This window comes from Mauremys mutica, chromosome 1, assembly GCF_020497125.1.
Source record: "Mauremys mutica isolate MM-2020 ecotype Southern chromosome 1, ASM2049712v1, whole genome shotgun sequence".
NCBI classification, from domain to species: domain Eukaryota; kingdom Metazoa; phylum Chordata; order Testudines; family Geoemydidae; genus Mauremys; species Mauremys mutica.
The window spans coordinates 70,134,735-70,160,284 of record NC_059072.1 but is presented as its reverse complement, the minus strand read 5'-3'; the positions used below and the strand labels follow the sequence as shown (position 1 = coordinate 70,160,284).

The 25,550-nt window shown below is 40.7% G+C and overlaps 1 protein-coding gene across 1 annotated transcript; it reads left to right on the top strand.

Annotated features, from left to right (window-relative positions):
• Positions 1 to 275: 275 nt before the first annotated feature.
• On the top strand, positions 276 to 20,324 carry CCDC107 (coiled-coil domain containing 107). The gene is made up of 6 exons (XM_045002322.1): positions 276 to 520; positions 9,765 to 9,970; positions 14,484 to 14,553; positions 17,484 to 17,574; positions 19,067 to 19,176; positions 19,672 to 20,324. Exons 1-6 carry the CDS (start codon positions 358 to 360, stop codon positions 19,962 to 19,964), a joined length of 933 nt encoding a protein of 310 aa, XP_044858257.1. The 5' UTR covers positions 276 to 357; the 3' UTR covers positions 19,965 to 20,324.
• Positions 20,325 to 25,550: the final 5,226 nt, after the last annotated feature.

Genomic DNA, 25,550 nt, shown 5'->3' with positions numbered 1-25,550 from the left:
TGTGGTGGGTGTCTTAGGAAGACTGTAAGGCACTAATTGGGTGTTTGGGGGCTGTGTATATTTTGTCTGTTTTGCAATGAGGGAGCGGGACTCCCCGTCTCTATTATCCCATGACAGGGTTTGGGGACAGCCACGGCTGCAGCGCTGTCTGAACCAGGACAGATCCCGCTGCTAGTCGAGCCCGCAGGGGGCGATACCGACAGGGGAGGAGCAGCCGCAGCACGGCTGGAGCCGCCTCTTAGCCCGGGCTCCTTGGCAGCTCCTCGGCGGGTCCGACTCCTTCTTCCTCCTGAAGGGGCAGCAGGCCAGGGCTTCGCAGCGGGCACCGGGCTGCGGGCGGGCGCGCTCGGCTAAGCCATGGCGGTCTCCGCGCTGCAGCAGGGCATGGTCTCGGTCGTGCTGCTGCTCTGCCTCTTCGTGGCGGTGCCCAGGCTGTTCGGGGGCGGAGGAGGAGCAGGGAGGGCCTTGCGGGGGGCCCCGGCTGGCCCCGGTCGCTACGATCCCTATCCGCCCCCCACAGGTACAGAGGAGCCGCCGCCCGATCCTCCCTTCTGTCTGTCCCGGCAGCGGGGGAGACTAGTGGTGCCGGTGGGCCGGCTTTGGGTAACCGCCTGGTTCCCCCCTCCCCCGCACTTGTTCCCCTGGTTGGAGGAGGGGTGGTGGGAGAGGATTATAGGCTGCGACTTCTCTTGTACTACCCACCCCCGCTTGGGGGTGTGAGAGATGGCGCAGTCTGTGACCCTGGTCTCTCTGCCCCCATCCCCTGTCGGGAGGTTCTGTGGAAGGGGGTGAAGCCACAACTTGTTTACGCCATGTCTACGCAACAAAATTATCTCGATCTAATTTATGTTGTTCTACAGCCACCACAATTATTAGATCGCCCCTGTGTGTTCAGGCTTAGCTCCTTGTGTTGGTCCTCAACACCACCAGGAGTGCTTGTACCAATTTTATTGCCAGTGTGGGGCGGCTCCTGAAAGCACCTAGTAGTTGATGTAAGCAACTCAGTATTATACTGATGCTTTGTTGACCTAATTACATTGACCCTGATTCTAGGCTGCTTGTGGAGGTGATGTTACTAAATTGGTGTAGCAAGGCACTTGTGTCAGCTGGAGTAAAATTTAAGTGAAGACACTTCCACAGCTAGGTGATGTAAGGCAGCTTGTGTCAATGCAACCCTACAGTGTAGACTAGGCCTTGGCCTTTGCCTCTCTCTTTGTAAACTTATCTGTGGCCAATAGTTGGAATTGCTTTGTGTTCTCATGTTGTTTACAGAGCTACACATCAGAGGCTAGCTTGAAAAGAATCTTTTGACAGTCAGCTCAGGATAAGTCAAACTATCTAACTTCCTACACTCACACAGTGTTCTGGTGCATAAAATAAACATAACTATTTGCAGTCAACAGAATGAAGTCGTGATAAAGGAATCACAAAATAGAGATAATGATAAGACACATTTTGTTTCATTTAATAGAGAAGAAGTAACTGGGAGCATTTCCCCTATCCTAAAGTGTAGATGATGCTCTCTTCTCAAAAGCACAGATTTTATTAGGCTAACAAGGTATTGCTTGTAACCACCTGGTGTTCTTAGTCTTTTTTTTATTATTATTATTCCAAATAATTGGTAAAAACATTATGCAGGGAAGTGTGAAAAAGCTGAGTGTTACAATCTAAATAAGGAAATCAAATAATGTTCATTGGTGGGTAATGTGCTAGTAGTTACTTCTGTAAACAGGCATTGGGGATGATGTTTGTTTAAAACTAATAATCTTCATCTGTGCTGAGATTCTAGCTGTTCACTAAAGCCAAATCCTTGTTTGGTCTAAATTGGTATGGAACGGTGCTAATTTATGCCAGCCAAGGATTCGGCCCTATATTTCTAAAGGCAAGTGGGCCATTTTAATATTTGTAAAAAGCGACAAAGAGTCCTGTGGGACCTTTATAGACTAACAGACGTATTGGAGCATAAGCTTTTGTGGGTGAATACCCACTGTCATTTTTTAATATTTGCAATTAATTAGATCAAGACTTATGATTTGATAAGTTGAAGGCAGTTTTAAACCAGGAGATATAACATAAACAGTATATAATTTCTAATAATTCACTTTTGAATATTTGAGAATAAAACGGGCAATTTATGAGCCTCTATATAATGTGTAAATCTTTATGTGCAGGTCAGAATGACCCTAAAGCTTAGGAGTACTTGTGGCACCTTAAAGACTAACAAATTTATTTGAGCAGAAGCTTTCGTGGGCTACAGCCCACTTCATCAGATGCATGTAGTGGAAAATACAGTAGGAAGATGTATATATGTACATACAGAGAACATGAAACAATGAGTGTTACCATACACACTATAAGGAGAGTGATCAGTTAAGGTGAGCTATTATCAGCAGGAGAGAAAAAGCACTGTTTGTAGTAGTAATGAAAATGGCCCATTTCTAACAATTGACAAGGAGATGTGAGGAACTGGTGCAGAGGGGGGAGAAATAAGCACATGGAAATAGTTTTACTTTGTGTAATGGCCCATCCACTCCCAGTCTTTATTCAAGCCTAATTTGATGGTGTCCAACTTGCAAATTAATTCCAATTCAGCAGTCTCTCATTGGAGTCTGTTTTTGAAGTTCTTTTGTTGTACTATTGCAACTTTTAGGTCTGTAATCAAGTGGACAGGGAGATTGAAGTGTTCTCCAACTGGTTTTTGAACGTTATAATTCTTGACGTCTGATTCGTGTCCATTTATTCTTTTACATAGAGACTGTCCGGTTTGGCCAACGTACATGGTAGAGGAGCATTGCTGGCATATGATGGTATATATCACATTGGTAGATGTGCAGGTGAACGAGCCCCTGATGGTGTGCTGATGTGATTAGGTCCTATGATGGTATCCCCTGAATAGGTATGTGGACAAAGTTGGCAATGGGCTTTGTTGCAAGGATAGGTTCCTGGGTTAGTGTGTTTGTTGTGTGGTGTGTGGTTTCTGGTGAGTATTTGCTTCAGGTTAGGGGCCTGTCTGTAAGCAAGGACTGGCCTGTCTCCCAAGATCTGTGAGAGTGATGGATCGTCCTTCAGGATAGGTTATAGATCCTTGATGATGCTCTGGAGAGGTTTTAGTTGGGGGCTGAAGGTGATGGCTAGTGGCGTTCTGTTACTTTCTTCTGTAGTAAGAGGAGGCCCTAAGATATAAACCTTGGTATCAGAGGCCTGGTATGAGGCCTGAGGCCTGAACTAAAGTAATGGTCAAGACTTTGCTAACATAAAGCAAAGTTAAGCTGTGAGCCAGAGGCAGGCCCTGCTCACAGGAGCTGGCAAGAAAAGGGCTGATGCTGCAAGAAGATCAGTACCTTTTAGGTACGTAACATTCACATACTTGCACATTCCACACAGATAACAAGGAACAGGCTGGCCCATCCCAATGAGAGGGGCAAAAGGGTAATATGATGGATAAAGTTGTTTTGTTCGAACCAACATGTACAAGGTAGAAGGCGGTGCCTTAATACGTAGAAAGGTGGCACCTTAATACGTCAGGTGTGATGTGTAACTTGTTTGTATCTGTGTATAAGAATGCATCCCTGGGGAGGTACCTTTGTCCAGCCTAGGGGGCAGTGGAAATCCCGCCACTGACTGAGCTGAGTCCATTGTCAGGGAGTACATATGTACTGGCTAGCTGCACCTTGTCAGCACCCTGGACTACGTTTGCCGGGGAGCCGGAGGCTGTACTTTTTTCGACAATAAACCTGGCCGACGTGCCTTCGTACCTTACTAGACTTTGTGGTTATTGGGGGTTCTCATCGGGTCTGCTGGGTCAGCTATCTGCGCAGAGCTGGGGCAGCACACAGAGGGAACACACGCACGCAGCTGAGTAATATCAACATTGGAGAGAGCAGAGCACCACACCGATACCGCTCTGACAACATCTTCGTTGGGTCTGTCCTGTAGAAGGTGACTTCTGGGTACTCTTCTGGCTCTGTCAATCTGTTTCTTCACTTCAGCAAGTTGGTATTGTAGTTGTAAGAATGCTTGATAGAAATCTTGTAGGTGTTTATCTCTGAGGGGTTGGAGCAAATGCGATTGTATCGTAGAGCTTGGCTGTAGACAGTGGATCGAGTGGTGTGGTCTGGATGAAAGCTGGAGGCATGTAGGTAAGTATAGCAGTCAGTAGGTTTCCAGTATATGGTGATGTTTATGTGGCCATCATTTATTAGTACTGTATTGTCCAGAAGTGGATCTCTTGTGTGGGTGCAGGGTACGGCAGGGGGTTGGGGTGCAGCAGGGGGCTCAGAGCAGTGGTTTGGAGTGCAGGAGGGGTGTGGCAAGGGGTCGAGGCGCAGGGTGCGGCAAGGGGCTCAGGGCAGGGGGTTCGACTGCAGGAGGAGCTCAGGGGGCAGGCTCTGGCCCGGCGCACACCAGGGGCAGGGCAGGCTGCCTGCCCTGCCCCCATGCGGCTCCAATCCGGGAAGCGGCTGGAACATGGGGGAGGAAGGGCACAGGGGTGTGTTGCTGTTGCTTCAGGCACCGCCCCCAGCATCTCCCATTGGCTGGGAACTGACCAAAGAGAGCTGCTGGGGACGGTGCCTAAAGCAACATCAACACACACCCCTGTGCCTCTCTTCCCCCACTTTCTTTCTTTCCACTTCCCGGAGCGACGCGGGGTCAGGGCAGGCAGGCTAACTGGTATCAGAGCACCTGAAGGGACTTTGTTAGGATTTTGGCCCTTAGGAGGTTGGTGACTCTTGTTTGTCTGCTTGCAAGGCACCAAAGAGGGTGACCTTGGCTCCTCCCTGGGGCAGTGCTCTCTTCTGCCCCATCGGAAGATACTGACACTGGAACAGTGGCAGATGAATGGGGCCTTTGAGTAGATGTGACCCAGGAGATTGGGGTGGTATTTCTGGTAACAGGGTCCCTAACAGAGAGACTGATGAGATGACCGGCCTGGCTGTGGCCTTCACTTGGTGACCAAGGAGGTTTCTATTGATCTCCCGAGGAGAAATAGGTTCATGCAGGCTTCCCCCATTCTTGGAGAATGAAAAACATATGGAACTTTGCTTGGCATATATCCCTCTCCTAGGCAGAGTAGGCACTGAGAGTGCCCATTGTTAATAGTCATCAAAGCATGGAGGATACATCTTGAATCCTGGAGTCCTAGCTTTTGCTGTCTCTGTACAGGGGTGGGGAATGGTGCTTAGCCTAAAGGAAATCTACCTGGGAGAGGGTTCGGGGTTTTTTTGGTTTTTTTTTTGTTTTATATTTAATTGGCCTGGATTTAAAAAAAAAAAAAGAGACTAACGACTAACTGATTAATAAAAAAACAAAACCCATGGGTTCTCAGAGCTTTGGCTCCAGCCCAAGCCTGAACATCTAAACTGCAGTTTTGTAGCCCTGCAGCCTGAGATCCCTAAGCCTGAGTCAGCTGACATAGGCCAGCCAGTGATGTTTTTAATGCAGTGTAAATATACCCTGTATGTCCTTTTGAGGGTGTGAGGATCTCTGGGGCTACAAAGGACACTGCTGGCCAAAAGAATCTGGTCTCTCACATATGGGACATATGCATACCAAGAATGGAATCCATGTGGGCAATCACTTGAACGTTCTCATACTAGGTACCTCTTAATCCCTTTTGGAGGTTTGACAATTACACCTTAATTTGGTCATCATCCATCTGGCCAAGAAGAACAAAAGAACAGAACTTTTTGTAGCTCATCAACCCTGATAATTAAGGTTAGGGGTTTCCACTGAACTTCAAGAGATCCCTGCTGCATCTGAGTATGTTCCATGCCCAATTACTGAAGATGAGTTGGCTGCAGGATGGATAAAAATCAATACTTATTTTTAAAAATGGATTTTTAAAAATTAAATTACATTTTTAAAAAACTATTCAAAATTAAATTTGAGATTGACAACCTATGTTAAGACCTGAACTTATTATAATATTTAAAAAAACATTTAAATTAAATTTAAATTATTCAAATTTAAAGAGTCAAACTGCTGAAATGTTGGAAATCATTGGCTAGGCATCTGGAATCAAGTGCTAAACTACCTTTTGACAGCAGTAGTCTCTTCTTCAGGTGTAGAGAGAACGCTTCATTTCAGTTTATTAATGTATTTCATTTAAATGACTAATCCATTCAAAACTGAGATGCTGATTGGCAGCTGAAAAAGCAGGAGAGCTTGTTTTTTCTCTTCCAATCTATGAATAAAATCAGGATGTGATCTACTAGTTTTAAAATCTTGAAGTACATGATGACCAGAAACAATTGGAACTATAGCTATACTTCCTTTATTTAATAAATAAGTTAGTTTTAAATGTAAAATATATCTTGATAGGCAAGAAAAAAGTTTATCAGTGAATTTAAGATGGGTTTTATTTAACGAAAAACACGAAACCCCACCATTTTAAAGTTATCTTTAATTCCAATTTCCCATCTACATGCAGCTGGAAAAACATCTCAAGCAACATATGAATCATTTAGTAAATAAGATGCTATACTAAAAATATAAAAATAAGAATATGAATAAACCTCTTAAGCTATACATCTCAAGCAACATATGAATCATTTAGTAAATAAGATGCTATACTAAAAATATAAAAATAAGAATATGAATAAACCTCTTAAGCTATATAATTAAATATAGCATTTCCTCCTTGTTAGCAAGAAGTACCACCAAACTTAAAGGCTATATTTAATTACAAATCAATATATTGATCAACCAATGAGAGTCAGCTTTTCATTAGAAGGACTTAAAAGTGCAAATGCAAAATGAGATTAAAATTCTTTATTTAAATAAAGATTTCCAGCTTGCTGATTTAAATCATGATCAAAATCAATGAGTTAGATCAAGTCATCCTGTTTGACTGGACGCCAGGATCTGGCCCATCCTGTGCATTACCTACTGGAGCCAGTGTTTTGGTATAGTAACAAAGTAAAATAAACTCAGTTCCCTATGCCAGTTCAGAACATATCCAAACTCTGACCCATACATTAGGTAACACCCTTGCGCATCTTGGATGTTTGGCCAGTAAATCGTGCTGCCTATTTTCCCATTGGTTATTTATGCAAAAGAAAAGACAGAAGAAAGTGCTTTAACTTGTCCGTGTGTGCTTCAAAGGTCGCAGAAGTCATGGATTCTGGAACATCTCTGCATCCAGCTGCTTGGGCGGCCCTGCAGCCAGCTGCAGTGGCCGCTGCTGGAGTGGTGTTCTCCCTGCCCTCCCGAGCAGCAGCAGCATGCACTGCTGCCCCCCATCCCCCAATTTAGTCATGGGTCCTTGGACAGATCACTGATTGTGAATTTTTGTTTATTGCCTGTGACCTGGTCATGACTTTTACTAAAAATACCTATGACTAAAGCATAGCCTTAATCACGAGGACTACACAAGATGATTGATCTAAACAAAGTCTAAACTAATAACTACATAAATAGCTTTTTTTTAAAAAAAAAAAAAAAGCTAGGAAATAAGAGATTAAAGTAACTTAAATGTTTTTGAAAACAAACAAATCTGGAAATAGGTACAAATGGCTATGACTGAGCACAAGTTAAAACAACAAAAAGTAAAGACTAACTATTAATGGGCAAAATAACTAGGTGAAGGAAAATATGTATCTCGAAAATATTATTGCATGGTATTTTTTCCATGTCACCTTACCCTTTTTGGTTTAAGACTAAAATTCTTGTCATCCATATGTTAGGAAAGAATCTAGTGACTTTTGGACACTATAGTAAAAATACTGTGGTTCTATAAAAAGCAGGCTTTCTCAATTTGAACACTGATCCATTAATCAGAGCTATGCCAAGAGTTTGATATGAACCTTAACCCCAAAATCTGCCTGGATTTGAGTTAATACAAATGGCCAAATGAGTTAACTATGTTATTCAAATGTGTTTTGCTACCTGCCAATGTTGTCTTAAACTCTTTAGCTCTGTCTGGATATCCATGAAATTGATTGAGGTAGCTGTTTGTGTTGTCTTGAGTTCTGTCTGCATTAGTTGCAGTAGCTCATGTGATATCTTTTAATATGGCTACCCAGCTCTACTTCATGTTCCAAGGAACAATTGGATATGTAAAACTTGCTCAAATTTCAGATGCTGCAAACTGATTAAATATGACAGAACTTGAAGGGTTGTAGAGAACCACTCCACTGAAGAGCTAATATTAATCTTAATTATAATTCCAGTTCATCATTAGAGGTCTGAACGTTTTTAGGTGAGGCTTTGGAATTTTAAGATCATTCTAAAAACCTCTAAATCATTCTCACATTAGACATTTTATTCTAGATTTGCAAAATATCATGGTTTGGGGTCTTTCCCCTGCATCTAAGTTCATATTTTCACTTCTTGACTTAAAAAAAAACACATATCAAAACCACTCTTCCTCATAAAGGAATCTATTTTAGTAATCTTCTCCTTTGACTGTGACAAAATTGCAATGTCTATTTTTGTTTAAGGCTTGAATCCCACTTGTACATACATCAAGATAGCAGTGTCCAGTGAAAGGTAATACCAGGGAGTGTGTTTTTAAAGTACATTATCACCTGCTTGTGAAGTGGTGTTGAATGAAACAAGGCTCACATCTCTGGAAAATTTAAGGCACGTTGTTCAATAGGCAGCAAAATATGGCCATAGGCTAGCAACTATTGGCAGAAGTAGTAAGCTTACTATGATTCACATGAGAACTGGCTGTAATTATGTTCTTCATTATTCTCACTAGAAATCCTCAGCTGTGTTGGTGTTCTGAAGCATATTAGAAGTTGTAGCTCAAGTGCGACCTCACAGTTAAGAATGCATTTGTTACTTATTTCTGAGGGAGGGGGGGAAGAACGCTGTAGTCTGAAACTTCATGCTTATTTTTGTCTTAAGGGTATATACTTGTTGGCAAATGAAATTTTAGCAACCTTTACATGGCTATTTTCTAGATCATATTGGTATGTTGGAGGCAGATTTTTTCATGCTTCAAGACTATTCTTGCTCTCCTCAATTCAAATTTCAAAGATACTAATTTTTGAAACTTCAGACTCCTTGTTGATTCAATCATCAATAGGACATCTTAATTAGACATATGGAAATCCTTTTTAGAAATAGTTAAGTGTTTGGAAAATGTGTACTGCACATATGTAATACTATACTTTTTTTCCACTAAATATTTAACTCTACTGAGATATGACACTCTTACACATGTGTAAGAGCATTCATAATAACACTGAACCTAGAGCTGAAACCTGTATTTTACATACGCTAATCTGGTTATTTCAGTGAATGTCTCTTGCTCAGACAGGGAAACATTAAATTTCTGTTTCTAAAAGTAGATAATACTGAAATCAAAGCTCTTATTATGGAAAAATTACTGAAAATTTGATGCTAATAATAAAAAGCAGTTCCAGTAGGTTTGAGTTCAATGCCAGATTGCTATTTGTATTTTGATTTTAATGTCAGTGTATTATTGGTTTTATCTAACTTAACTGCAGTTTGCAATTACTTTGCTAGATTATTTCCATTGGTAAGAAAGAAATCACCTGGTAATTTGTACAGTTTTATTTAGTAGCTTTGAAGAAAGAGTATCTTACTTTGAGAATTTTTTAAATATACCCCTTACTGTGCATACGTGAAAGGGTGGTCTATTGTAACCTTGTATGTGGTTGTTCTATAAGAGCTTTCAGTTGACACAATATTAAAGAAATGGTGAATCTACAAGGAGGAAAATCTCGGAACAGTCTCATTTTGAAATTAACTACAAGGCTAAACTTTTTCTTTTAAAATATTTCATTTTGCAGGTGCCTCTGAGAGAGTTCATCAGTCTCATCTGAATTCAGGAAGTTCTCAAAGTAAAACATACCAAAGCTTTCAGCAGATGAGGAATGTAATGGAAAAGGACAGGAAGAGTGAGAGAACTAGAGGCAGTGGCAAAGACTTAGCGTTTACCCTCATGCCCTTGTATGCTATTGGTGTGGGGGTGTTTGCAGCATACAAATTCCTAAAGGTAAATATTTAATATCTTAACCATAGAAGTGAGAGATGGTAAAGACCTAACAGGTCGTTTGTTTCTCCCCTGTGTCCATGCAGATTGTTCTTTAAAATGCACCTATTTTGGGTTTTTGCCCAGTGTGCTTTCAAAGATGAGCTGCAAAGTAAACACTATGCTGTTTACTTTTTTTTTTTTTGGGTGTATGGAGACTTTCTAACTCTCCTTTTTTCCTCTTGTCTTTTACATTTCAAATCTAAGATCCTAACTTCCCACTCTGGGTCTTGGACAAGACTTTGGCGATTCAGCCTCATACTATAGTACTATTCATAACCTAAACAGCGGCTCAAACTCTCTCTCTTCCCATGCAGAAACGTGTCATAGAGTATCAGGGTTGGAAGGGATCTCAGGAGAACATCTAGTCCAACCCCCAGACAGATTTTTGCCCCAAATGGCCCCCTCAAGGATTGAGCTCACAACCCTGGGTTTAGCAGGCCAATGCTCAAACCACTGAGCTATCTTCACCTGTACTCTCCTGCACCTAGAACCCCTCAATGAGTCCCTGTGCATACAGATCCCCTCTGCACCTGGATCTCCCACAGAGCTGCCTGCTTCTAAATTGCACCTGGTACTCTTGCGGGAATTCTGCATCTAAAATTAAAAATTCTGTGCCTAAAAACTTTAATTTCTGCAAAATTCTGACATGTTATTTCTCAAAATAACAAAGTAACAATAATATAATCACACCATTTTCAGTTATTTTGGTAATTTATTTCAAAATACTTGTCAACAAATAATTGACAATGGTGTGATTATATTATTGTTGCCGTGTTGTTTTGACAAATAAAATAGGTAGAATTTTTTTGGTGCAAAATTTTCTCAGGAGTAAATCTACCTGCCCTGTCTTAGGACATGCCAGAAGGGTCTAAAGGTACCTAATTCATGTAACTCGGTACCTTCTAGAGCATGCTAGCAGCATTGTATAGACACACCCTGAAATCTTTAGCAGTAGGAGAAGTCTAGATTCTTTTTTTTTTTTTTTAATCCCATCAGTTATGCTGCAACAGTGGGGAATTTTGTTTAAAAAACATAACACCATATCTATTTTTAGTGCTGAAAGAGAAGTAATAATTGCTAGAAAACTGGAAGTGAGGTCCTGATATTTATTTGCATTGTGGTAGCTACTAAGATCTCCAGTCCTAGAACTGGACAACAACATTCTGGGCACCATACAAACACATAATAAAATGGCAGACCCAGCTTTTCTGAGGTGATTATCGTCTAAATGAGACCAGAGACTACAGGTGGGTACAACAAGCAAGGAGCATAAGGTAATAAGTCAAAACTGGTCAGCATGAAAAGTAGTTGTCACATTACACCAGCTGCCTGACTGCTGTTGAAGTTTCTTTTGTGGGCATCAGGACAGAGGAGAGTTTTAAGGAGGCTGATCAGTTGGCCTTGTGGGTGTTGATAGGGAATCTCCTCCCATGCATGAGGAACAATATGGGAGAGAGTGTGAAGGTGCTTGTTTGTAACACATTTGTTAAATTTACAAAGACTAGTGTCATTTCAGCAGCATCCACTTTGGCAGTTGACATCTTCATGTCTATATGAGATAATGGAGGACAGGCCTCAAAAGTACTTCTGGGGAATTCTGCGCCACTGCACACGTGCAGAATTAATGTCCCCCACAGGTGGTTTTTTGTTTTGTTTTTTGTTTTAGAAAATAGATTCTGCTGGAGAGGTGCGTTAGTTACACCTTTTACCCACCAGGGGCAGCTGTGATGCCAGAACAGAGGGCAGTTGGCTCAGGGGCTGGAGCAGCCAGCTCCAGATAGCGAGAAGGGGAGACACTGCATTCCTCACAGTGCCCCACCAACAGGGCCAGGTGAGGAGACACAGGATATTGGGGGTTGGGGGGGGGGCGAATGGAGAGAGTGGGGCACACAGGGCGGCTGTGGGTCACATAGACTGGGGTTCAGAAAGGCAGGGGGACAGACTGGGGTGGGGGCACAGGAGCTAGTGGGTTGACAGCATTGAGCCAGGGTTTGAATGGGAGTAGGGGTGCAGGGTGATTGGGGGGGGGGGCAGTGGGACTTGTTTGCTGAGAGGAGAGGGAGGAATGCAAAGGGGGCTGACATAGTCAAAGCGATGAGCCATGAAAACTATTTTTGCAGCACTATAAGCAGAGCAGACTGCATTTCTCAAAGCTGGAAAAGAAGAGGTAGTGGTAATTGAGACTCAGGATGAGGACCCATGCTACAAGAGACTTAACTGTATGGTTGGAGAGAAAAGGTCATTGCTAGAGGTTGCTTATCCAATATAAAAAGAAAAACCACCCCCCCAACGCAATTTGCCTTTTAAATGCCCCAGATATATTTGAGTTTTCCCCAAGAAAAATGGTGGAAGCCCTAGATATAGATAGGGCTTCCACCATTTTTCTTGGAGAATTCCAGGGCCCGAAAGGCCTTATCAAGAACATTTTCCTGACATTCAGCATACCTTTTTTAAATAATGTTATCACTTCCAATGAGATTTCTCTCTACCACTCTATATGCTGGCATTCCTCAGCATACTTGGTGTTTATACTCTTTGCATACTTGGAGATTGTCATCACTTAGCTACATATAGAGCTTTATTAACATACTGTAGTTGAGGCAGTCAGCATACATTGATATGTTCAGAAACTTGAGTTTTAATTGTCTTGCATAATTATATGGTCTAGGACAGGGGTAGGCAACCTATGGCACGCGTGCCAAAGTCAGCACGCGAGCTGATTTTTCAGTGGCACTCTGCTGCCGGCCTGGGTTTTGTCTGTAAATGGCTTTCCGTTTTTTGCAGTGCACTGTGCAATCTTGTAACTTCCTTCTGTAGCTTTGGCTGTAACACTGGATAATTTCAGTTGCTGATGACTTATGACATGCAGGAGACCAGGCTAAATAAGCTGGTGGTCCCGTCCGACCCTGGACTCTCTGGCTTATCTGGCCCCCATCACTGCAGTAGCTGAGCAATTCACTATTTTTAAGACGCTTACCCTCCCAGCAGCCATGCAGGCAGTTGTTCCCATTGTATAGAGGGAATACTAAGGCACAAAGGAGACATCCACACCGTGATAAAAAACTCGCTGCACCAAGTCTCAGCCCGGGTCAGCTGACTCAGGCTTGCAGGGCTAAAATTAGCAATGTAGATGCTGCGAGACCCTTTCTGGGATCTCAGAACCTAAGTGTCTACATCACTCTTTTCAGCCCCGCGAGCCAGAGCCAGCTGCTACCTGTTTGTTGCAGCACAGACATATCCAAACAGGCTGAGTGACTGGCCCAAGGTCACACAGGAAGCCTGTAGCAGAGGAAGGCAGGGGTGGTGAGTTGTATGGGCCTGTGGTGCCCGGGCTCCAGGAATATTCAGGGCCTAGCTCCACCAATATTTGGAGAGGTTAGCAACTGATCACTCGGAAGCCTATGTGCAGCTTAAAGTATCCAAATACGTGCCAGACATTGGAAAACTCAGCAAGGAAAAGCAAGGCCAAGGATCACACTAAATTGACAAGATCTGCATTTTAATTTAATTTTAAATGAAGCTTCTTAAACATTTTTAAAAACCTTATTTACTTTATACACAATAGTTTAGTTATACAATATAGACTTGTAGAGAGAGACCTTCTAAAAACATTAAAACATATTACTGGCACGCAAAACCTTAGAGTGAATAAATGAAGACTTGGCATGCCACTTCTGAAAGGTTGCCGACTCCTGGTCTAGGAGGTTACATTTCTGAAGGTTTTTGTGGTTAAATATAAATTGAAGGTGTTAATGTGTCTGCTAAAACAAATTCCCCTTAATAGCAAATTCCCCAATTGAACAGCCTTATAGCAATTTTCATGCATTGTTCATGTAGTGACTTGAGAAATTCTGTAAACTGTTTTGAATAAAATGTGGTACCTAGTTTAAGGTGGCACTGTAAATCAGTGTGGTTTTTTGTTTGTTTTTCTATGTGCTTACAATGACATATTTGAGGTAGAAGTCAAAATATTGTGCATTGATGAACATATGTAAGATCTTGAACATAGTTTTATATACACAGTTTTGTTATCCTTGGCTTGTTTTCTGGTACCCTTGCAATAAATTGTCTGATTCTGAAGTGGGTACTTCTGGTGAGATTATATGAAACAAATAAAATTGTTTTGTTTTATATAATGCATCTGCTGAAAGCAACAGGACACCTGCTATACTAGCAAAACTAGAGTGATTTGGATAAACATTTTATGGACATTATTTCACAAATGTTAAAATGTCACTTTTGGCCAAAAGCTTTGGATAGTTTCAGTGAGAGCTTTGCTGCGTTTGACTTAGTTTGAGGAGTGTGTGTGTGGGGTGGGGGTGGGGGGTCAAGGGTGAATGAAAAATCACAAAAAAGTAAATAGTAGCTGAAACTTTTAATACATTTAGATGCTTAAATAAGGTTTTTATCTTCTAAAACGTATATTAAGCTATTATATTGCCTTAAGTATAACTTCACTTTTTTTTTCTTTAAGATGAAATCTCAAGAAGGAAGTTCTTCTAAGAAAGAGAAAAATACAGAAGAAGATAAGGCAAAAGAAACAGGCAAGGCATCAGTTCAGAACATGCATAATTGCAAACTGCTTAGTTTTTCCTTTTAAAATAAAACCATATGCATTCATTGATATGTTGCAGAACAAAATCCAATCCCTTAGTTTATTAAAATGCTTTGAAGAACATTGGCAAGACTATTAATTTTAAAATTAGGTGCTTGGGTATGTGATAGGCATAGAGCAATGCTCAGTAGTGGCATACTTAGAATCGTAGAAATGTGGGGCTGGAAGGGACTCGGAGCAGCTGTCTAGCCCACCCACTGTGCTGAGGCAGCACCAAGTATACCTAGATCATACCTGACAGGTGCTTGTCCAGCCTGTTCCTAAAAGCCTCCAATGGTAGGGATTTTAGTCTTCCTTGGAAGCCTAGTCCATAGCTTACTATCCTTTTCAGTGAGATTGTTTTTCTTAATATCCAACCTAAATCTCCGTTGCTGCAGATTAAACAATTTACTTCTTGTCCTGCCTTGAGTGGACATGGAGAACAATTCATCACTGTCCTCTTTATAACAGCCCTTAACATATTTGAAGACTGAAGTCCCCCCTCAGCTTTCTTTTCTCAAGACTAAATAAGTCCTGTTGTTTTTTAACTTTCCTTATAGTTCTGGTTTTCTAAACTTCTTATCCTTTTTGTTGCTTTTCCTGGACACTCTATCTTGTCCACATATTTCTTAGTGTGGTGCCCATACTGGACACACTATTTTAGCTGAGGCCTACCATTGCTAACTAGGGTGGAACAATTACCTTCTGTGTTACATACAACACTTCTTAATACATCCCAGAATATTAGACTTTCTTGAAACTGATTCACATTGTTGGCTCATATTCAATTTATGATCCACTATAACACCCTTATCCTTGTCTGCAATACTACTGCCTAGCAAGTTATTTCCCAATTTTGTGTTCACACATTTGATTTTTCCTTCCAAAGTGCAGTACTTTGTTCTTGTCTTTATTGAATTTCATCTGGTTGATTCCAGACCAATTCTTCAATTTTGTTTTTAATTCTAATCCTGTCCTTCAAAATGTTTGACATCAAGCTGGGAAGGGTTTCATCCTCAGACTTTACAAGGATGTTCTCTTCTTTATTCCAAGTCATTAATGGAAATATTGAATTGTAATAGACCCAGGACTGACCCCTGAGGGACTCCATTAGATACACCCTCCCAGTTTGACAGTGAACTGTTGATAACTACTATTTGAGAATGGTCTTTCAACCAGCTGTGTGCATCCACCCTATAGTAATTTTTTCTAGACTACATTTCCTTAGTTTGCTTATTAGACTGTCATGTGGGACTGTCAAAAGCTTTACTAACATCAAGATCTATCACACATACTTCTTCACCCCAACCAGTGGGCCAGTAACCCTATTAAAGAAGGGGCCCGTCAGGATTTATTTTTGATGAATCCATGTGGGCTATTACATGAAACCCTATTATCCTGTAGGCACTTACAAATTGATTGTTTAACTTGTTCCAGTATTTTTCCAAGTATCAAAGTTAGGCTGACTGGTCTCTAATTTCCTGAGTCGTCTTTGTTCCTCTTTTTAAAGATATGTACTATGTTTGCTGTTTTCCAGGCTTCTGGGACCTTACCCGTCCGCCATGAGTTTTTGAAGATAGTTCCCAATGGTTTTGAGATTGCTGTGTCTAGTTCCTTAGGGTAAACTTTGTCAGGCCCTGCCATCTTGAATGCATCTAATTTATCTAAATATTCTCTAACTTGTTCCTTCCCTCTTATTGTTAATATTGTGTTAAGCATTTGGTCGCAGTTAACCTTTTTATGGAAGACTTAAGCAAAACAAGCATTAAACATCTCAGCCTTCTTGATGTCACTATTGTTAGATTTCCTTCTCCCGCTAAGCAGTGGACCAATGCTTTCTTTTACTCCTAATGTATTTCTAGACCCTATTCATATTTCCTTTTGTTTCTTGCTAGGTGTAAAACATTTTGTGTTTTAGCCGTTCTGATTTTTGTCTCTACATGCTTATGCTATTCTTTTGTGTTCATCCTTAACAATTTGCCCATGTTTCCACATTTTTAGAATTCCTTTTTTCATTTTTCAGGTCATTAAGGAGCTATTTGTGTGCCTTTTACACACAGTCAAAATGCTAAGGGCATGACTTGTTTTTGGTTGGCTTGTTCTATTAAGCAATGAGGACACACCATACATTTAGAATAACTTGCTGTAACAGGACACTCTTGGTTGATAAATGCAAAGTAATGCACACTGGAAAACCTAATCCCAATTGTACATACAAAACAATGGGATCTAAATTAGCTACTGCTACTTAAGAGATCTGGAGTCATTGTGGCTAGTTTTGTGAAAACATCCACTCAATGCAATGTGGCAGTCAAAAAAGCTAACAATGTTAGGAATAATTAGGAAAAGGATAGATAAGACATTAAATGTCATAATACCACTATATAAATCCATGGTATGCCCATACCTTGAATACCGCATGCAGATGTGGTCACCCCATCTCAAAGATATATTAGAATTGGAAAAAGTACAGAAAAGAGCAACAAAAATGATTAGGCCTATGGAACAACTTCCATACGAGGAGAGATTAATAAGACTGACTCTTCAGATTGGAAAAGAGATGATGAAGAGGGAATATGATAGAGGTCTATAAAATCATGACTGGTGTGCAGAAAGTCATTGGTCAATTTTTTTTTCCCCTCTCATTTGTCTGATAACTGGAGTTTACTTTTTCTGAACTCCAGTTCCTCCTTTTTTGGTAAGGTAGTGCCAAGAGCTGAGCAACTTTTATCACACAGTCACACCCAAGTTTTACAGAGAAGGGGTTACTTTATTTCTTTTTTATTATGTTTTTGGTTAGGCAGACATTATTTGGCTTTTATTTCTTTGCTGCCATTTTGCAGTGCAAACACATGTCTAATACACTGTCTTCTCTTTTAGAACATCAGCTTTTGGAACTGGAGCAGCATCTAGCACAGACGGAGAAAATTTTAAATTCTTTATTGACTCAGTTAGACCCACTGTCAAACTGGTGAGTAATTTCAGGATAGGGAATACAGGTTATGCCTTAAATAAAGTTATACTAATTGACCCCAACTTTTTAGGGATTTACAAATATCTCAAAAGATCATCTTATTTATGAGGTGAAAGGTACCGAGAAACTTTGTTTGTAATGTAGCATTTGTATGCTGTACAGACAGTAGCCAACGCTGCAGATTTAACCAGGCATTACTATAGACAGCTCCCTTGTTGACATACAGATGTAAGCAGCATAGTAATGGGATGATAATACTGCAAAGTGGTATTTTCATATTTTTCCACATTCAAAACACCCATATAAAACATGTTCACCAATTTTGCTTCATTTCTTTAGAAACAATACTATTACCTTAAGTACTAAGTAAAATTCCTGGTTTCTCAAATGATTTTTAATAAAGATTGTCTTCAAAATTATGGGAAGCCCAGTTGTAGAAAAACTAATCTTAATTGAAACTTAATACAGATGCTGAGGAAGGAGAAATAAGTATAGTTCTTAGTGAAATCTCTTCTAAATACACTGTAAACCTAAATAGCATTTGAAATTCTTTTCTGGGGATTGGATGGCTCATGAATGTTAACATAATATGGAGTTTCTTCCCCTTCCAGATCATGGGTAGTGACCAAAAGTAACTACTGTTTGATAGCTACCATATTTGGCCTGTATGAACTTATCTTATTTGGTTTAGGTGGCCATGAATGTATATCATAGGGACAGATCATAATTTCTGATCCGTTGCTAGTCTCAGTAGAAAACTAGGGAATAGCTAACAAGAGCTACTTATACTTCTAGAAAAGTACCTTCCCTGAAATAGGATTGAGGCACACTAATTGGGAGTGTTGTAAATCAGCAATCAAGAGTACTCAGTTCACACACACATAGGGACTATGTGTTGACTTGACACCTTTCATGAAAACTATGTTATTAAATTAAAACAAATGTATTACCTTGGTGCTGTTCTTGAACTTAATAACTTTCACTACATTATTAAATTTAATAGGTTGAAACTCCTTATTAAATCAGAAAATTAAATGACAAACTTGCAACTGGTTAATACTCTAACAGCAATCTCTTCACAACAAAACATCTTGATAAGACACACTTTTATCTAAGCTGTAATGTTCCCTTTCTGAGGTCTTATTTAGACAAGTTGTCTAGAATAGCTTTCATTGTTAATTCCATCTTTCAGTGGGCACTTCAACTGGAACACCCATCATAAAACTTCAGTAATGAAATCAGCCAGTAGCCATATTTCAGTTTTTTGCTTTTTTTTCCCTCAATCTTCAGAGGAAATGTAGTGATGGTTGCCAACAAGTTTTAAAACTGGTTTTAGTCACTCATCCAACCATGATAGTAGTAATTCACCTGGAAAAAAACAGTTTGATCTATTCTGGAGTCAGAATAATATTTTTGGTGCAATTTTGACAAGTATTAATTTCCAGTTGTAGCTCAGGTGAACCTTCAGCTTCTTGTCTCTTCATTTCAGTGTTAATGCTTTGGCTTGTGAACAGAAAGATGAAATAATGACACAGCTCCAGTCCATTAGACAGCTGATGAAGGAAAGTGGATTGGATAAATCAGAAATGAAACCAAAAGGTACTTCTAATTTTCAGTCAATGTTGTAGATCCTTATTACAGTAAATCAGTGTTTAGCTTACTTAAGTTGTAAAGAATTGAATGTTCAGTTCATACATCTTGGATGCAGTATGGTTCTTACTTCCAGACTGGTGGATATTATCAGATGGTATTTTAAAATCTTATTTTTTGCCACTAATTGTCTATAAAAGTAGCAGCTCAATTTTTACCTGACGGGTACCTAGTTACAAATTAAGATGTTGGATCTTTAGAGGTGGGAGCACAGCTCAATCCTACCAGAATACACTGCTGCATTTAGAGCCAGAAGTCCTCTGCTGCTTTATTAGTGAGATTGGAATTGACTGAATGCATCATGAGCTCTCGACCTCAATAGGCTGCTAATGCATTAGTCAGACTTTTTGGAGGAATTAAAACTGAAACTTCTAAAAATGACTTCTGAAACTGAGAACCCTATCACTAATCTTAAATCTTCATTTTCTTTTTTTGTAAACTAAGATGTTAATCACACATGTAATGAGAAACTTGAAGATCTCATTCAGTCATTTGGCAAACACACTCAGGAAAAAGCAGATGACAATGAAGATCATAGTATTGAAGATCTGCTTGAAGATACTGATGGTTGTTCCAGAAAGGAAGAGCATGAACTGTGTGACTGTGAATTCACACTTAGTCAGCTGATTGAGCCAAAGGTGATAGAAGTTCAAGAAATAATAAATAGAGAGATACTGGAACCAGAAGAGACTGAATTAAGGAGGCGTAATAGATATGAATTAAATATGCATATATAAAATGTTCAAAATTAAAGAATTGTTGCACATAACATTGTATGCACTTTTAAAATATACTGTCACTGCTATATGCTTTAAAAGTAGAGGTGAAATCTTGCCCCACTGAAGTCAATGGAAGTCTGCAATTGACTTCAGTGGGTGGCAGGCTTTAACCCAGAATGTTTACACATATACTTCTATTTATTTTTCCTATAGAAAATATTTCTGTACTATCTGTATATAATACACTGAAATTACACATGGTGCTTCACTAAAGCATCAGGATTTCTTAATACAATATTTGTTTTCATACCTAATTAAAACTAAGAGGAATGGATATAACTCATAGTGATTATTTTAAATATAGAAATCATAGAGTAATTTAAATGTCTTTTTCTGGAGTTGCACATGTAAACTGAAGAAAGTGTACTGCTGGGGGGATTCTGGTGCCTGCAGAAAATAGCTCCCTTGTAGAATTCCTGTGCTTCCCTATAGGGAAGCAAAGGGAAGCCATGCAGGACGAGGGGGGGTTACCATGGGTTCAGTTTTTGGGGGGGATTTCCCCCTCCAAACAGAGGTGAGGTATGGGGGGAGGGAGGCACAGAGTTAAGTGCCACTGCCCCCGCTCATTTCTGCAAGCGCACAGCTACCCATCTGAAGGAGGCTGCCTTCCGCTCTGCTGCCTCTGCAGCTGAACACCACCCCTGAGTCCTAGTGCTGATCGTATTCCTTCTGTGTGCTGGAGCTTTCCTGTTTCCTGTGCGACAGTGAGGGCCTGCAGTGGGCCTGGTAAGCAGGGGTGGGGGAAGAGGCAGTGGGGAAGGAAGGGGGTGGACTAGAACAGGCGGAGGGGAATGTGGGAGTGAGGGGAGGTGGATAGGGGAATCGTGGGGGGACGAAGGTGAACCCTCGGCAGAAGCTGGGGCTCCCCCGTTAAGCAGGCCCATCGAACCCTCACCCTGACAAACCCTACTGCCGTACACCTGGACCCCTCTGAGCCCACCCCACTGATCCCCCAACCTGCTGCACCTGGATCTTCACCCCATCAAGCCCCACTCCCCCAAACCTGGACACCCCACACCCAGACCACCCTGCTCCAACCAACTTCACCTGGATCCCCTGCTGAATCCCATTGCCCCTGCACCTAAAACCCCCCCAATGAGCCCTGTGCATCCAGATCTCCCACTGAGCCACCTGCACCCAGATTGCCCCACACAGAAACCTCTCACCCTATGCCTGGATCCTCATACACCAAGCCCCTCCACACTTGGATCTTGCTGGGCTGAGCCTGCCCACCCATACTTGGTGCAGAGGGGCAGGGCCCCAGGGTGTTTGTGGGGCGGGCTCAGCCCTTGCACTGTGCAAGGGTCAGGTGCAGCCTCACAGCCGAGTCCCTATACAGGGGGGCTTCAGGGTGCTCTCCCACCTCAATGCAGTCAGTGGCCTATGCTCCCCACTGCCATGCTGGAGCCACATTTATTTATTGACAAATAACATTTGCAGAATTTTAAAATACTGTGCACAGAATTTTTAATTTTTTGGTGCAGAATTCCCTCAGGCGTAAAAATAGCTATTCTGTGCATACTGAGAGGAACTCCAACCAGTTTTGACTGTATTCCTGTACTTTAACAATTCCTGGAGGCATACTGTCATATTCTCTTGAAGGAAAATGGAAATGACTATTGTAGGGATGTCCTTTTAAATAGTATCTTTTTAATAACTATTTTCTTTATTTGTAGAATTTTATATTAATGGTAATTCTCTTGCATATTCTATCTTAAAAAAATTATAAGGTCCGACCTTCATTTGCATTATTATGGAAATTGTGGATTCCCCAATATTAGGCTTCCACCCCAATTTTGTTTTTAAATTTGCTTACTTTGCACAGTCCACAATTTTGCATACATTTTGAGGTTTGCAAGACACTCTTTCCCTCTCCCCCAATTAGTACATGAAATGATCTTGAAGAGTTTTGGACAGGATTGTAACCAGGGTTGGGGGAGTGAGTGAAAAGCTTTGGATGGGAGGAAGAGGAGGGTGTGAAAAAAGAGGATGGAAAAATGATTCGGGGGGGGGAGGGAGAACAGCAGGGAGTTCAGCCCTGCAGCGGGCATAGTATTGCCCCCCCTTACCTCTGCATTGCTGCTGGTGGCAGTGTTTGCCTTCAGAACTGGGTGCCTAGAGAGTGGCAGCTGCTAGAGCTGGGTGCCTGACCGAAGGGGCTGTTTTTGTTTTGTCTTTTGTTTTTCTGCCTCACCCTTCCTGGTTCTGTGCCCTGGATGGCTGCCTCGCGCTGGTTGCGGCCCTGTAGTTGCACCAGATTGTCTGGTTATCAAATTTTTTTTTGAAGGCATAACATAATAGTTGAATGTTTATTGTTCCAGCAATTTTTTCTTATCAAATAAGTCAACTGTGGCTCTTTTCAAATTACAGATATTAATATAGGTCCATTATTACTTTTCTTTGATTTCCCTCCCCCTCCCCCCCACCAAATGTCTTATCCACAATTCAGATGTGGGAAGATCATCCTGCAATTCAGGCAGGGTCTTAATTATTTAAAATAAATTGCCAAAACAAGTTCAGTTGTTTTAATAGAAGCTCTAGAATTTAAGTCTACACAATACAGGCTTAAACTTGTATACAAACTAGATATGAGATCACACTTCATCTATTAGTGAAGTGTAGCCAACTTAAGTCGGGAATGCGACAGCTGTTTAACATCTCTAAGAACAACAGCCAGGCCTGTCACCAGAGCTGATCCAGAGAACAGAATGGTGTGCTGTCAGGAGCTAAGTTATGGGATGTGGACCTGAGTGAAGAGGATCCTAATGGGCCCTTCATAAGGGAACAAATGATACTACCAGATTCTCTCTGGAATGCATAAAGGGAGGCTGTACCAGGTTGGGAAAGACACTTAAAGAAATGGAGTCTCAGGTGACCTTCAGTGGGATTCTACCTTTCCTTAGAGGAAGAGAGCAAAGGTGAGACAAGATTATGATGATCAACAGATGGCTCAAGCAGTGGTGCTATAAGGAGGGTTTTGGAGTGTTTGACCGCTGGGAAGTATTCATGGACCGAGGACTCTTCTCATGGGACAGACTCCACCTGAGTAGAGAGGGAAATAGACTTCTGGGTTGGAGCTTGGCACAACTGATTTAAAAGAGCTTTAAACTAGGAACTCAGAGGAGATAATTGGGAGATGATCATATAATCTTCATGCCTGATTCTAATATTGACTGGAGGAAAATCAAGAAAGAGAATACAGCAATGGAGAAAGGAACGGCAGTGGGTAGAAGAATGAACATTAAGAGGAAAGACAGTGCTCATATCAATGAAGCTAACAGGTAGGTGACATTGGCAGTAGAATGACTGTACCCAATTGGGTGAGGAATCCAGGCGAAGCCAAGCAGAAACAACTCAAATGTTGGTATACCAATGCAAGGAGCCTGGCTAACAAAATGGAGGAACTAGAACTATTCGTGCAGGAAGTGAAACCAGGTATTATAGGAATAACAGAAACATGATAGAATAGTAGTCACGACTGGAGTACAGGTACTGAAGGGTATGTGCTGTTCAAGAAAGACAGAAATAAATGTAAAGGTGGTGGAATAGTATATTAATGACAAGGTAGACCATAAAGAAATTAGAAGCGATGGAATGGATAAGACAGTCTGTTTTGGGTCAAAATCACTTTGGGGAAGAAAGCTACCAGAGGTTCCCCAGGGCTAGTGCTTGGGGTATGCTACAGACCCCCAGGATCCAATTTGGATATGGAGACCTCTTTAATGCTTTTGATGAAATAAATAATACTGAGAATTATCTGGGAAGTTAGTCTCCCATAATCACACACACATTGGGGGACAAATGCTACTATTAATAGTAGGGCCCAGATTTTCCTGGGTGTGATTGCTGACAGATTTCTTCACCAAATAATCACTGTACCAACAAGAGGTGATGTCATTTTAGATTTGGTATTCGTGACTAGTAAGGACCTCATAGAAGAGCTAGTTGTAGGGGACAACCTTAGTTCAAGTAATCATGAGCTAATTCAGTTTAAACTAAATGGAAGGATAAACAAAAATAGATCTGTATCTAGGGTCCTTGATTTTCAAAAGGGCAAACTTTAAAAAATAAAGGGAATTTGTTAAGGAAGTGGACTGGACTGAATAACTCAAGGTTCTGAATGTGGTGGAGGCTTGGAATTACTTTGTTACAGTTGCAAAATTTAATAACATAATCAGATCAAAAAGACACATACATGATTCAGATTAGCAAGGACATGCACAAGGCAAAGCAAGTGTCAAAAGACTTACCTGTAATGGGAATCTTAAAATGTTGATTTCCCACACTTGGATAAAAGTTGCATTTAAAGCTTTGGTTGTATTACAAGTTAGTTTTAGTTGTGTGAATTATGTATTGCTGCTTATGCAGTTTGTTGAGATGGTATAAATCACATAAATGCCTTCACTGCTTCATATAATAATTTGACAAAAGGGTTGCCTTGTTAGTAACAATTGTCAAAGCAACAAGAAGGGGACCTGTGGACCAATATATATGCTGGGCTAAGATTATATGTAGTACATTAATGTGTATTAAGGACACTATCAATATTGTGTTATTTCTAGCAGTTATATGGCCTGAATTGGCTTATGTAATAATATATGGAGCTACACCTATCTCATAGAATTGGAAGGGACCCTTCCAATGACCCTGAAAGGTCATTGAGTCCAGCTGCTGCCTTCACTAGCAGGACCAAGTACTGATTTTTGCCCCAGAGCCCTAGGTGGCCCCCTTAAGGATTGAACTCACAACTTTGGGTTTAAGAGGCAAATGCTCAAACCACTGAGCTATTCCTCCCCCTGTCTTTTCCTAATCCTGTTCTCTTATGCTAAGTATCCCATAACAGTTTGAAAAGCTTAAATTTAGCTTTGGCATTAGAAAATAGTATCCAATCAAAAGATAAGGAAGGTATAGAACAACAAGATAAGGACCTGTGACTGAAGGGTTGGATTTTAGTGATATGCAAAGAGTTTTGTAGCTTGCAAGATCATCCTATAAATACTCCTAGCTGAAATTTGTAACTTTGGAAGAATGCCTTTTGTGTAAGTGTATTGAACAATGCTCCATGAGATGGAGTCCTGAACACTGGTATGGTACAGAACCTTTTCCCTTGTACTCTAATATTATTGACTTTTAGCAATAAAGGTGAGTGTTATTGGTTATTTTGTCTCTTGAGTATATTTCATAATGAACCAAAGTGTGGTCCAGCAATTGACTGTACAATTTACCAACAACAAAAACATGTTAAATGTTGTTTTATGTTTTAACAGAATGATTATATTAATAAAAATGAATTTTAAAATGTATGGCAAATCAGACTCAGGATCAGGGTACAATGATAGGTGTTAAAAATAAAAGCAATATATGTGGGAGTTTAAAAATTACTGTGTGTATGATGGGAACTTTACATTTGCACCTCCTTCTTTAAACAAGACATTTTTGGTAATTGGGACATTTTTAACAAAGGGTGTTATACTGGGCCAAAGCAGTATTGGTACTCAGGGATGAGTTTTATAATGTTATGATTGCTAATGTTAAGCAAAATGG

What these genes read in the sequence shown, in the direction of transcription:
- CCDC107 (XM_045002322.1), top strand. Translation starts at nt 358, where the DNA reads ATGGCGGTCTCCGCGCTGCAGCAGGGCATGGTCTCGGTCGTGCTGCTG. An exon ending in TCCCTATCCGCCCCCCACAG is followed by an intron (nt 521 to 9,764) that starts GTACAGAGGAGC and finishes TTCATTTTGCAG; the next exon opens with GTGCCTCTGAGAGAGTTCAT. An exon ending in AGATAAGGCAAAAGAAACAG is followed by an intron (nt 14,554 to 17,483) that starts GCAAGGCATCAG and finishes CTTCTCTTTTAG; the next exon opens with AACATCAGCTTTTGGAACTG.